This window comes from Mustela lutreola, chromosome 5 (genome assembly GCF_030435805.1).
Source record: "Mustela lutreola isolate mMusLut2 chromosome 5, mMusLut2.pri, whole genome shotgun sequence".
Classification (NCBI taxonomy): domain Eukaryota; kingdom Metazoa; phylum Chordata; class Mammalia; order Carnivora; family Mustelidae; genus Mustela; species Mustela lutreola.
Genome location: NC_081294.1, coordinates 5875773 through 5890404, shown reverse-complemented (window position 1 = coordinate 5890404; position 14632 = coordinate 5875773). Strand labels below are relative to the sequence as shown.

The following is a 14632-nucleotide window of genomic DNA, read 5'->3' as shown; positions in this document are numbered from 1 at the left end:
ATGGTGAAACAGCCCTAAAAGAATCCTCCTGTGAGACCAGGACCTAATGGGGTGAATTCCAGCCAAAGAGTCACTTCCTGACAAAAAAAAAAAAAAAAAAAGCAAAGAAGAAATCAATGCTGGGGTCTGTTTTATTGGTCTGATTAACTGTATCAGAGCAGCACAAACCACACACACACAGCCTCTCATGCACAGATGGCAGCTAAAACAACTCACATTTGGAAACCTGAAAGAACAATGATCATTCACCATTTAGGTTTGATTCAGACCACGTTACGATGTGCTCAGAAATTATTCCTCCTCCTCTGGTGGGGAATTTATTTTTACTTCGTAGAGGTTTTTTTTTTTTTTTTTTTTAAGACTGCAAATGAGATATTTTTAATGTTTGTTTATATTAAACTTTTACATTAATGCCAAATCTTCCACATTCTGCACTTACAGAAATCCTGCCCTGCACTTCCTGGAAAAAGCCTGTTGCTTGGAGAATAGAGTATTTGTTTGGGTTTTGGGGGATGACTCCGTGGTGTGGCTGGTTCTAAGCTGAGATGACTTGGCAATCCCTGACGGTGGCATCGAGGAGACCCAGATGCACACTCGGGATCCGACAAAGCGACCTGGGGAGGAACCCAGGAGCGGGCAGGGCAGGCAGCAGGTCCAGTGCAGGGGACCATGTGGGGTTTCCAGGAGCCTTACTAAGGGGTGGTCAGGCCTCCCCAGTGACCGAGACCGCATCACAGGCAGCACCTGGCAAGTCTCTTATGAAAGGGACAGCGATGCTTTGGGACCAGCTTCCCTGGACTGAAAGCAACATTCTGGCAGGTGCTCACCTCCCACCTCCCCAGGGCTTCTGCTAGAGGACCTGCTCCTTGAAGGACAAGCCCATGAGAAACTCACAGAGAACCCCCAATGGAAGACAGATGTTTCCATCCCAAACCAACTGAATGGATTCAATGGTGTCCCCCAGAAAGACAGTTCCAAGTCCTCGTCTCCAGACTCTGGGACTGAGACCTTCTCTGGAAACAGACTCTGAAGGTGTAATTTAAGGAGATCCCGCGGGTCGGCGGGTGGGCTTGAGATGCAATGACTGTGTCCTTACACGAGAAAGGAGAGGAGGCTCGGACACAGACACCCGGGGCAGGTCAGATGGAGGCTGCAGTGCGGGGGGGGGGGGCATGGGAAGCCACTACCCCCAAGACACTGCATGTCCCTTCAACGAAAACAGCAGTGCCGCCTTGTGATGCTCTGTCCCCACATCCTTGCCCACCTCCCCGAGTCTGGGTCTACTTGACCGTTCCCAGGGCCCAGATACCCCGCAGAGACGTGGACTTTGCTCTTCATGTGTGCTGGCAAGGTGAGCAGGAACAGGAAGAGCCTGGAAGGAGCACCAGGCTGTTTCTGGGAAGCTCACTGCTGTCTTTCACACTGGACGCAGCCTCAAGGGCAGTTCTTGCTTTGTCTAGTTCTGAAAACAAGCCAAGGAATTAGAAGGGTTTACATCTTTCTACACGGACAGAAGAGGGGGTCCCGGGCAGGGTAGGAGGCGGCAGGCAGCGTGTGAGTCCACGCCTTCCTGGGCTCTGAAGCCTTGCACACAGGGACCTCAGCCTAACTGAGGCCACCAGACTGCCACCTGCCCAGATCTGTTTCTTGTAGGACTTGTAGAATGCAGACCCTCAATGTCGTGTGTGCTCATTTAAACTCAGGAGAAATACAGAGAATCTCTGTTTCTCAAAAGAGGCCCCTGAATTCAGGCAGACATTTTTTTACCACAGACTGTATTTCAACCCCAGCTCTTTTCCAGGAGGTGTGTTATGGTCTTATTTAGGTGTCTCAGATACCCAGAGCAATATTTAGCATATGCTCATTTGCTCAGAAAGCAAAAACATCACCATCATTTCACAAAAGATGGTCATGGGGCAGAGAGGTCATGAGGACAAAGGACAACAAAAATAAGTTGCAAAATGTCCACACTGTTGTTCTTAAAACACACACACACACACACACACACACACACACACACACACACACACCCGGGAAGTCCCGAGTCCCTGCCTATTTATGAAACTTAAAAGCCTTATTTTAAATATCAGACATTTGTGACCTACTTGTGATTTCAGAAGGGCATGCAGAGCACTAGATCGCAAAAATGTGGACGTTCCTGTGAGCCCAGAAGACTTGGGACCTTCATCTTGGCTCACCCTGGCACATCCCGACGCCGGCTGTCAGGGAATGATCGTTAACACCATCGCCCCTGGAAGGAGCAGGGACTTCTCAGACCCCTGGGTGTCTGTATGATCTGTTGTCAACATTAGTGACGTAACAAGAAAAGACTCCTTATAAGACTGGGGTCAGAGTTATTGTGTTAAATTATGGCCCACCATGATCTGGAACCCTTTGGGTTATCTCACGCCAGAGAGTAATGGATCTTGGGCAGCCACTGGAGGCAGCCACACGGCCACGTACATAGTGGTACTGTGCGCTTGTCATCGCAGTGGCCAATAAGAGTGGGGAGAATTCGGTTTGATTTCTAGGTCCTTAAAAGGTACTGTTGTGAAGCAACCTTGAGTGATCAAGGGAGGAGAAAATGAAGGACCAAACGTCCCTGGGATGAAATGGAGAAACAGGAGACCCCCGCAGAGGGGCTGCCCTGTTTCCGGAGGAGTGACCACACAGGTGATATTCTGCATGGAAGCCCGTTTCTTTCCCATCTTTCACTTCTAACAGGGTTTCCTGAGAGTGGGCATGCCTTTTCTCCAAGAGTGAGAGCAGTAAGCAGGTCAAAAGCGGAGAAAGCCAGGTCTCGGGAGAATCGATGAACCAGGAAAAAAGCGCAGGCATGGTTTAGTGGGTCACCTGAAACGTGCAGAGGCTCAAGACTACAAGCACACGGCGGGGATGGAGGCGGCGTGGGCTGGGGAGGAGACAGGGTGTTCTAGAACTCTGCAGCAGGACCACAGCAGCTCCAGGGAGACTGGTGCTCCCAGGAAGGCATGAGGGGAGGCGACCGTGTTTCCAGGCCGCTGGACTGGCAGCCACGGATCTGGCCTCTGCTCTCACTGTGCCGTCATGAACTTCCTACTTTCAGCTGTTTGGGGACATCTATCTAATTTAAGTGGCTTTGCACTTAGTTGGTTATTTCTATATAAATCGCTTTTCTGCGTCACACCATCCATCCAAGAATTCCAAGCAAACTCTGGTGAAGGCAGAGTGCATGGCGTGCCACGAGTCTTTGTTCTCTGGGCTATCGTGCTCGTGTGCAGCGAGAGGAAGAACGCTGTCCTTGAAAACCCTGCACCTCGGCGCTCCTTGGAGACCAGAAGCAGGGGGGGAGCCCTAGGAGGGACAGTTCCCGTCACAGCACAAAAGACGATTTTTGAACAGAGGACTATAATTGAGGAGGGGCTGCAAGTGATGGCAAAGATACTCATACCCCTTCCTAAGAAAAAAGCCACCCTTTCTGAAATGCAAACAAAACCCCAGTGCAGGGGGTATTTTTCCAAAGAGCGTCAGCTACTGAGAGAACATTCTTGTCAGCTTACAAAACCCACCACGTTCTTTCCCCACCACCCATAGGGAAATGGGCTCACATCTCTATCGTTGGCAAAGTTTGCCTCTTGTGGGAGAAATGAGAGACCTTTTCCCTTTCCCTATGCACGTCCACCCACATTTCTCCTAAGTGATACAATTATTCTGATGTGTTTGCTTGAAAGTCGCTACAAAGCACATCAGCGAAGTATTACCATGATTATCACGGGCGGACTCTGTTTTTAGAACCGAAGTCGAGTCCACGTACGAACCAAGTATTACTAACACAGCACGTGAGAGGAAGTTACGTGAACAAGCGATGTCTTACCTGTCTACCCAGAACGAGCAGTGTGACGAAGAATATAAAGAGAGACACTGAGCCCATGGTCTTCAGGTCTTTCCAAATGCCTGGTCTATTAGAGAACAAACAGAGAGACAGACAGACAAAAGCAATACAAAACAACATACATACAGGACTTAGAATTTGTATATCAACAACTTGAGAACCTCCAGTGCACGTCTTTCTACGCCAGCCGAACACACGCCTTTTAGATACACCCCAGGCCCAGATGGCACCCAAACCAAACAAAATCATCCCTATTTTGAGAGCTTACTAACAGAAGATTCTTTCAAGTTAACAGACTCCTTACTTTCACTCCAAGCTCTAACAAACATAAAAGAAAAGAACAGAGGCATGTGAATAGCATTTTCTTTATCCTCCTAGATCAGTATGGGTAATTTGACATAAAATTTCTTCAACCATTAAAGTGATCACTCTCAGAAAGAGACAGTGTGCTAGAAATTAACAATCATGTCAGGTAAAAAAAAAAAAATGGAGTAGGGAACTTAATTCCTACCAGCTGCTGTCCCCTATGATTATGTAGTTTCTCATAACTTTTTTGGCAGGAAGTTCTCAGACTGTCTTCCGTGTGATTTTGTGACACAAAGAGAGGAACTCTCAGTCCGCTGTCCTGTTTCCCCTGGGGTCCAGGTAGACCTCGGTCATTCATCCTTGCCCGAGTCCTCACCACAACCCTGCAGGCCATGGTCACCCCCCTACGTGGCGTGGGGGGTGGGCACGGTGGGCACGAGATGCCCAGACATTCCCTCCGTGTCATTCCGGGTGTCTCTGTGGGAGTGTTTTCTGGTTGAGATTCACACTTGAATCAGTAACCTGAGTCAACAGATTGCCCTCTGTAATGCAGGTCAGCCTCACCCCATTAGCTGAAGGCTTTTGTGGAAGAGAAGGCTGACCTCGCCCCAGTGAGAGAGCATTCCCTCCTGCCTGACTGCCTCGGAACTCCAACCCTGGCTGCTCCTGGCTCTGCAGCACTTTCTGGCCTTCCATCTCCAACTGGGCCATTCATGACTCAGATTTTGGATTTGCCAGCCTCCGTGATCGTGTGAGCCAATTCCTTGCGATAAACCTCTTGATTGGTATTATATTTATATACAATATTTATATCCTATTGGTTCTGTCTCTCTGGAGTACCCTGACTAATACAGCATGGAAGAAGACATCTCCTGCCATCCTTGGGGAGACCCGCACAGCTGACAAATGACGGATCTTCCACATACAGTAGTGAATAAGACTTGAAAAAGAAATTATGTAATAAGACTTGAAAAAGAAATTATGATTATGTATGGACATATGTCACATAAGCAGCATAGATCATGTGTAATTAAATTGAAGAAATATCAGGTAATTACTTTCTGCTTGTGAGTTGCACCTGCTTTGAGGTTTTCCTGTTTCTCTACTGAGCGTTCAAGGGCTGATGACGTAAGAGTCCATGTGGCAGTGGCCAGGCTCAGGTGGGCTTTGGTGTAGGGTAACCCATGGAGGAACTGAGGCTCCTCTCCTCTTGTCGATCTCTGGGACCTGGGTCAACCTCTCCAAACCTCCCTCACCCCTGGCATCAGTCAAAGGGGGTCACAGTGCCCATCTTATAAGCTGTCCTGGTCACTACATCCCCTGGTCTGATACAGGGGAGGCACTTGAGAGTTTTAGTACTAGCTGCAGAGTGACAAGGGAGGGGACGGAGCTGGAGAGGTAGAGAAAAGGCGCAGAAAATGTAGGTTGGTGAATTAGCATTAACAGAGTGAAAGATCCAAGGGCAAAGGGAACTTGGAGGCAGAGTGACAAGTCTTGGTGCTAGAAGGACTTAGGGCCTCAGAGAACTCTCCAGAAAGGCTGAGCCTCCATTCGGGGTTCTTTCCTCTCTACTAAACCAGCTGGGCAGCAAGCATGTGAGCTCCCCAGCTAAAAGGAGGTCACCAGTTCCTGAGCATGAAGTAAGCTGGGAGCTGCCACTTTCCTGCTTGCCCAGAACTGATTCTAAGAAATGAAGTTGTCCCTTTCTGAGCCTGTGACAGCTCTATTAGCAAAACTGAAGGGACTGAGGGGAGCAGATGTTTATAAATAATGCTGGCTACCACGAACTTTAAACCCCTCTTCTCCCCTATATAGACTGTACTGACGCCATCCTCCCCAAGGAAAGTGGCACAACACAGCCAACGTTCTCAGATGCGCGGGCAGAGTTTGACATTTTCGTGTTGCTTCATGAACCTTCTGGACATTTGTAATTCCAGAGGCCTGAGGAAGCAGCTGTAACAACCCCTTCCACCCTCGCCCGTTACCCCCGAACTAAGAGTAAAACGTTAGCTCCCAGGTCAGGGTCTGGTAGCAGCTTCAGCAGCACAGCCAATCCGAACGCAGGTCTTGCATGCCCAGGTAAGGGACCAGAAGTCCCAAACACGCAGAGCCGGCCCACGTCTCCATCACTGATGGAGAGAGGATGTAGGATCCTCTTTATGCAATTCGGGGCCTGGCTGGGTTTTCAGTTAATCACACAGAAGATACAGGCAAGCCAGCCTTTTCTGGGACTCCTCACATTAATGCATTTGAACACTGGTTTAGGGGCAGAAATGCTCTAGACCACTCATCTCCCACATCTGCAGGCTTCGTGAGGACGAGCGGTGGGAGAGGTGGGGACCTGGAGGAAGAAAGACAAGGTAAGATAAGGCAAGTAGTTGCCGGACCGGACCTAAATGCGCCTTGGAAATAATAAGGCACGTCCAGCCCATACAACGGACTTGTGCGCCAGCACACAAATACCTTTTCCCCTCCCGACCTGCTGTCTCAACGAAGAAGGGCCGTGCTGCCCGTTCATGGATGGCATTTAGGTTTTTCAAAACCTTCTCTTATTCATCCAGCCAAAAAGGATGGCTGGTTCCTGTAGGAGCCCTTCTCTCCTGTGCGGGCCGTGCATGGGCGAGTGCCAGACGGCTCCTGCAGTCTGAAAGAGAAATCTGTCCATCCACAGATGCATTCCTGGGTTACCTGCTCCTTGTGCACTCGTGGAAGACGCAGGGAGGAAGGGGAGTGTGCTGTGTAGACAGAGCATCCAGATTCCGTGGGAAAAAAATCCCAGGATTTAGACGAGGCAATTGTGTTGATGATCACAGTTGGTTTCTAGAACTTTTGAAACAAGGTACTACAAGCTGGGTGGCTCAAAACAACGGAAGTTTATTATTTCACAGTTCTGGAAGCCAGATGTCTGACATCAAGGCGCTGGCAGGACAGCGCTCCCTCTGAAACTTGGAGGGACATCCTTCCTTGCTTCGTTATGGCTTCTGGTGGTTGGCCCCAATCCATGGTGTCTTTGGCTTGCCACAACATCATCTCAGTCTCTGCCTCCATCATCAAAGGGCATTCTCTCAACACGGCCATCTTTTTATGAGAACATTGGCCCTGTTGGGTTAGGGCCCCCACTACACTAGTAGGACTTCCTCTCAAACAAATCCAAGTAAGGCCACACTGTGAGGTAGGGGGTTAGGACTTCACCGTGTCTTCTTTTGGGAGAGACAATTCAATCTATAATAATCGTGTTGGTCATTCAGATAAAAATGGCAGCTAGTAGGGTGTGAGGCCTCCTTCTCTCTCTTAGGTTTTAAGGTTGACATCCATCCTGGACTTTCTGCTTGTCTGGTTGTGCCATCTCTGAGTGATGAAGTAGGGGACACAGCACTAACTGGGAAAGTCTCTAACTCAGTGACAGTTCTAGCCAAAATGTGACTGAATATGCTTTCTTTCATACCTCAAAATTGGGCTCTGGAGACTCAGAAGCCCAAACAAGCCTGCAGCCACACACGAGTTTACAGTGGGTCCTCATCCCGAGGCTGCTAAGGGAGCAATCATTCTGGCCCTCAAGTTTTGAGAGTATAAAAGATCAAAGAAACCTAAAAAATTAGATGAGTAATATGGAGGAATTGCCCAGTGGATCAGTCTCTAACCTAAAGGCAAATGATTCAGTCGTGGTAACAGATGACATTTTTTATTCTCAGGAGAGAAAGCAGTCCAGGCATGGAAACACAAACATGATCTTACTATTTAAAATCTATGTTTTCCTAGATGAAATAGGCCTCTCTTATTTTTAAGAAGTTCTTAAAGAAACTCAGTATTATATGGTAACTCTTTTGTTTGTTTGTTTGTTTCAAGTTTTTGTTTAAATTCCAGTTAGTTAACATACAGCGTCATACTGGTTTCAGGAGTAGAATTTGGTGATTCCTCACTTCCATACCACGCCCAGTGCTCATCACAGCAAGTGCCCTTAATCCCCATCACACATGAAGCCCACTCCTGCCCACCTCCCTCCAGAAACCCTCAGTTAAGAGTCTCTCATGGTTTGCGTACCACTCTGATTTTATCTTATTTTATTTTTCCTTCCCTTTCTCTATACTCACCTGTTTTGTTTCTTAAGTTCCACATAGGAGTGAAATCATATGGTATTTGTCTTTCTCTGAACTGACTTATTTCACTTAGCATTATACACTCTAGCTCCACTCATGTTGTTGTAAGTGGCAATTTCCTTTTTATGGCTGAGTAATATTTCATTGTGCATATATATATATATATATATATATATATACACACACACATACACATATATATGTGTGTGTATAAATATAAATACAAATATATATATGTGTGTGTGTGTATACACACACACACACACACACACACACACAACTTCTTTATCCATTCAACAGTTGATAGACCTTTGGGATCTTTCCATAATTTGGCTATTGTTGGTAGTGCTACCATAAATATCAGGGGGCACGTACCCCTTTGAATCTCTATTTTTGTAGTACAATTGCTGGGTCCTAGGGTAGCTCTATTTTTAACTTTTTGAGGAACCTTCATGCTGTTCTCCAGAGTGGCTGCACTGGCTTGTGTTCCCATCAAAAAGGCAAGAGGTTTCCCCTTACTCTGCATCCTCGTCAATATCTGTTGTTTCCTCAATTGTTAATTTTACCCATTCTGATGGGTGTGAAGTGGTATTTCATCACTGTTTTTAATTTCTATTTCCCTGATGATGAGTGATGTTGAGCGTCTTTTCATGGGTCTGTTGACCATCTGCATGTTTCTTTGGAGAAATGTCTACTCATGCCTTTTGCCCATTTCTTAATGGGATTATTTGGTTTTTGGGTGTTGAGTTAGATAAATTCTTTATAGATTTTGGATACTACCCTTTTTCAGGTATATCATTTGTAAATATCTTCTCCCAATCTGTAGACGGCCTTTTAGTTTTGCTGGTTGTTTTGTTTTGCTGTGCAGAAGCTTTTCATCTTGATGGGGTCCTGATGGTTCATATTTGCTTTTGTTTCCCTTCTCTCCGGAGATGTGTCCGGTAAGAAGTTGCTGCAGCCAAGGTTAGAGAGGTTGCTACCTGTGTTCTCCTCTAGGATACTGATGGTTTCCTGTCTCACATTTAGGTCTTTCATCCATTGGGGATTCTTTTTGAGACACCTTCCATACATGTTCCAGAGTGGCTGCACCAGCTTGCATTCCCACCAACAGTGTAAGAGGCTCCCCTTTCTCCACATCCTCGCCAATACCTGCTGTTTTCTTGTTTGTTTTTATCCATCCAGCCCATCTTGCCTTTTGGGTAGAGAATTCTACTTCCATTGAGAGTAACACTGATTGGCGAGGACTTACGAATGCCCTGTTATTAATAGTTCCCTGGCTGTTCTTCAGCTCCTCTGTTCCCGTCTTTTTTAGGTTTTGTGTTCCTTGAAGTTTTTCATTGCTTTCTTCAACTTGACAGAGCAGTTACACCTTCGAGTTAATTGAGTCTGGGAAGGAAGTGCCCGCAAGCTTCCTGGGTCGGCCGTACCCCCTGCTCTATGCCTCTTGCTCCCTCTTGTGGTGGACTTCTTTTCTTTTCTTTCTTTTTAATTATGTTCCGTTATGCACTGTACAGTACATCGGTAGTTTTTGATGTTGAATGTTTCATGTAGTGTTCAATGACTCATTAGTTACGCATAACACCCCACGCTCATCACAACACGTACCCTCCTTAATACCCGTCACCCTGTTACCCCTCCCCTTTGAAACTCTTAATTTGTTTCCCAGGGTCTATAGTCTCTCATGGCTCGTCTCCCTCTCTGATTTCTCCCCTTCAGATTTCCCTCCCTTCCCCTGTGGTCCTCCGTGTTATTCCTTATGTTCCACATATGAGTGGAACCATACGATAATTGTCTTTCTCTGCTTGATTTACTTCACTCAGCATAATCCCTCCAGTCCTGTCCATGCCAATGCAAATGGCCTTTCTGATAGCTGAGTAACATTCCATGTATCTGTACCTTTGGGGTAAATATCTAGTAGTGCAATTGCAGGGTCACAGGGTAGTTCTATTTTTAAGTTCTTGAGGAACCTCCATACTGTTTTCCAGAGTGGTTGTACCAGCTTGCATTCCCACCAACAGTGTAGGAGGGTTCCCTTTTCTCCGCATCCTCTCCAACATCTGTCCTTTCCTGACTTGTTAATTTTAGCCATTCTGACTGGTGTGAGGTGGTTTCTCATTGAGGTTTTGATTTGTATTTCCCTGATGCCAAGCGATGTCGAACAATTTCTCATGTATCTGATAGCCATTTGTATGTCTTCATTAGAGAAGTGTCTGTTCATGTCTTCCGCCCATTTTTTGACATGATTATCTGTTTCGTGTGTGTTGAGTTTGAGGAGTTCTTTGTAGATCCTGGAATCAGCCCTTTGTACTGCCATTTGTGAATATCTTCTCCCATTCCGTGGGTTGCCGCTTTGTTTTGTTGACTGTTTCCTTTGATGTGCAGAAGCTTTTGATCTTGATGAAGTCCCAAAAGTTCATTTTTGCTTTTGTTTCTTTTGCCTTTGGGGACATGTCTTGAAAGAAGTCGAAGAGGTTACTGCCTATGTTCTCCTCTAGGATTTTGATAGATTCCTGCCTCACATGGACGTCTTTCATCCATTTGGAGTTTGCCTTTGTGTATGGTGTAAGGGAATGGTCAAGTTTCATTTTTTTGTAGGTAGGTATCCAATTTTCCCAGCACCACTTATTGAAGAGGCTTGTCTTTTTTTCATTGGGTATTTTTTCCTGATTTGTCAAAGATTAGTTGACCATAGAGTTGAGGGTCCATATCTGGGATCTCTATTCTGTTCCACTGGTCTATGTGTCTGTTTTAGTAACAATACCGTGCTGTCTTGGTGATCACAGCTTTGTAATATAGCTTGAGGTCAGACACTGTGATGCCTCCAGCTCTGTTTTTCTTTTTTATCATTCCCTTGGCAATTCAGGGTCTTTCTGGTTCTAGCTCTTGTTCTAGCTCTTTGAAAAATGCCACTGGTATTTTAATAGGAATGGCACTGAAAGTGTAAATTGCTCTGGGCAGGATAGACATTTTAACAATGTTTATCCTTCTGATCCATGAGCATGGAATGGTCTTCCATCTTTTTGTGTCTTTTTCAATTTCTTTCATGAGTGTTCTGTAGTTTCCAGAGTATAGATCCTTTACCTCTTTGGTTAGGTTTATTCTTAGGTATCATATGGTTTTTGTTGCTACTGTAAACGAAATCTTGTGGCAGAGTTCTTACATTTTCACACCTCCTCTCCATCGGGCAGGGCACCAGGCAGAGTACTGACAGCCTCCTTTTGTTTTCCCAAACAAAACTTGCTAAAGTCTGTGGTCTGTCTCTCCCTGGCCCAAGATTTGAGCCGGCTTTCTGTGTGTGCTCACCAGCCATCTGCCAAAGCGTGGGAGCGTGGGCAGGGAGCCGGCCACGGGGTCGGGGTGCGGGAGGTGCGGGGATCTGTGGGCGAGGTGTTCCTAGAGTCTCCTGGGCGGGCTTCTCAAAGGAGGCCATGATGCAGTTAAGATCCGGGTCCCTGAGTCCCTACCTGCTCCTGGCTAGCTGCTCCTTGCCCCCGTCACGCAGCTCAGGACTCAGCACTGTGGATGAAGCCAAAGGGGAGTCCCTCTGGCAGCGTCCTTCATGGCTGCTTGTTTGCATGGGAGATCTCCCTTGGGCCTCAGCTGTGCCCTCCTGGGGAAATGGGGGTGTGGGAGAGTCAAGCCGTTCCTCTTACCCACTTTAGTGTGATCAAACAATGTGCTGGAACCCCTGCTCTGGAAACCTGGACTTGCACCACAGCTTTCCAAGGCTCTGTCTGTGGGTCACTGCCCAAGTGTTTTCTAGGGGCTCCTGGACCACAGCCGAGAGGGGATAGCACTGGTTCACAGCTGCTGTAGGGCCCACAGCCGAGAGCCCGTAGGCCCATTATCTGACCCTTGAGTGCAGGAGATGCCTCTCAGGCCCTGCGGCATAAGCTGCTGGATCCCCCAGCTCCTGCAGCAGCACTTCTGTCCCCGGACAGATGCCAAACAACTGTGACTAAGGTTGGCGCTGGCAGTGGGGAGGTTGCAGCAAAGACAAGAGAAACATCACATTCTCTCATGATGGTGAAGTCACTTCCTTCCTGTGCTTCCGAATCCCCAGAGATCTCGAAGCTTTTCCCAGCATCAGTCAGCTCTGGGCTCTCTAACACACGCCAGGCCCACAGGCTCATCCTGTCCTAGGTGTGCAAGATGAGCGTATGCACGACATGCTGACACATCTGTGGGCCGCCTGTGGAAACCCGATTTTCTTATGGAGACTTTCTGTGATCTTCCTCCTCCTCCTCTTCTTCTTTTTGTTTTTAAAGATTTACTTACTTGAGAGAGAGAGAGTGCATGAGTGGGGGAAGGGCAGAGGGAGAATCAGCAGACTCCACACCAGCACGGAGCCTGATGCAGGGGTTCCATCTCTCGACCCTGAGATTGTGACCTGAGCTGAAATCAAGAGTCAGATGCTTAACTGATGGAGCCACCAAGCACCCCTGTGATCTTCTTGACAACAAAGACTACACTTTCTTCATGCCATGCTGTACTCTGGCTCCAGCCCTCAGGCAAGGCATACAAAGGGTGTTCAACAGAAGTGTGTCATAAAAGCAAATGAATGAGTAGACAAATAATCATGTTGGTTTGAAACCTGAGGGGCTTCCTTCCTAGACACTCTTTCCTTTCCTGGCTGGACAGAGATCCACCAGAATCCTACGCAGTCTTCCAGAGAGGATGGTCCGATGTCACCCAAGGACGGACGGCCCAGAGCCTCGTGCTTTCACAGAGCATCCTTCATAACGGCGAAGCAAGACATGCTGGGCTGGAACAGATGAGCACAAGGACGGACAAGCTCACTCTGAGCAATGAGCTCTGCAGGCAGCTGCGGGTCCGGAGAGAAGACAAGGCTGGGGCTGGGCGGTAGTGCTGGCCTCTGCTAAGGCTGTAGTTACATACCTGTGAGTATGGTCGTGGTTTCGTTCTGCAGAGGTGATTTCAAGTGGGAAACAACTGGTCTGGGGTGCAGTAAGGAGCAGGGCTGGGCATGGCTTTGGCCTTGGAGATGGAGGAGGTGAGGATAAGACATATGTGTTCTGCACAATCCATGGGCACAGGCGCTGTGAAATCTCCTGTCTCCCTTCATCCTAAAACCAAACTAAACCAAACCACACAGCCTAAAACCCGAGTAGAATTCTCACAGCAGAATTCTGAGTTGAAATTACCAAGTAGCTCACTAATGGTTGCTTTTTTTTTAATAGAAAAAAAGAAAGCTTGGTGGAACTTGAGTAGCCCTGGGATGACTGGCTTTTTTGTTAATTTGGCAGCTTGGACGACCCTCCTCCTTCTCCGACCTCCCAGGCGGCGGCTGGAGGGGGTCAGCCCCCCAGAAGCGTGTGTGCCTTACTTGCTGGAGCCGGTCCGGGGAGCAGGAGTCGGGAAGGACAAGGAAGCTGAGGTATTGGGTCTGAAAGTAATTGCAAAACTTTTCAATATTAACTAGGATACACAATGGGTTAGAATGTCAATTTGGATCACCTCCCTACTTCCTGGATGGCAGGTGTGGTTACAGACCCTGTGGGTATCAGAGTGGTACCTGCTCTGTCCTTTAACTTAAAAAGAGGAGACTCTAGAGGCATTTTGGGTGCTTTGGGATACCCCAAGGACCCCCCTCCCAGTGGCAGACACACGAGGTTCCCCTGTCCGCTTGTCCCGATTCACTCTGCAGTTCTTCCGCCGGACTCTCAGTGAGCATCTCACTGGCGGATCCCAAGCCAGGACGCTGTCCAAATGTGTCGCGAAATCTCGAATTCTGTGTCTTGAATGAGACGCAGGAGAAACAGAGGGAGCACGATGGAGCTGCGTCCTTCCCGGCTCGCAGTGATGCATATTTGAGCGTCTCCATCACCGTTGTTGACCCGGAGCTTTAAGGCAGTTAGAATCACACAGACATTTCCACCAGCAACCCTCCAGAGCTCCCGACGAGGCTGGACCCTGGGTGTCGTGGCTCACGGACACGCCTCAGTTATATGCTGTCTGCGGAGGACTTGTCTTCTTCCACAAAGTGCTCAGACACCGCTGGTGAGCCCACGGGGCCCCTTGTCAGCCCCTCTGCTCGAGCCCTCCCACCCCCACACCTCCTCCAAAGCAAAGGCACGTTTCCCACACCCAGGTGAGTTAGCATCATTCTGGGTCCATGTGAAACGTAACACGCATCCCTTGAGACTTTTTAGTTCTGTAAGGTAAAAACTCACAGGAAGGATCCGACAGCGTCTTGTGGACTCTGTGGCAAGCCTCTGACATGGGAAGGGACAGTGTCTTTGAAACACAACCAGCTTCCAGCAATAGCAACGCTCACGACCATCACCGTCACTGGGAAGGGCACCGGGGCTCCAGGGCCATATTGGCTGAGGGCTTT

The 14632-nt window shown here is 47.9% G+C and overlaps 1 protein-coding gene across 3 annotated transcripts in view; it reads right to left on the bottom strand.

Annotated features, from left to right (window-relative positions):
- Positions 1-14632, bottom strand: part of ADCY2 (adenylate cyclase 2) — a 409143-nt gene that overhangs the window by 34411 nt on the left and 360100 nt on the right. For all 3 annotated transcript variants that reach the window (XR_009353703.1, XM_059173611.1, XM_059173610.1), the window contains exon 19: positions 3854-3938. Coding sequence is in view for 2 of the 3 variants with exons in the window: in XM_059173611.1 (XP_059029594.1) it covers positions 3854-3938 (85 nt within the window). In the remaining variant the exon portion in view is untranslated. The remainder of the gene's footprint in view (positions 1-3853; positions 3939-14632) is intronic.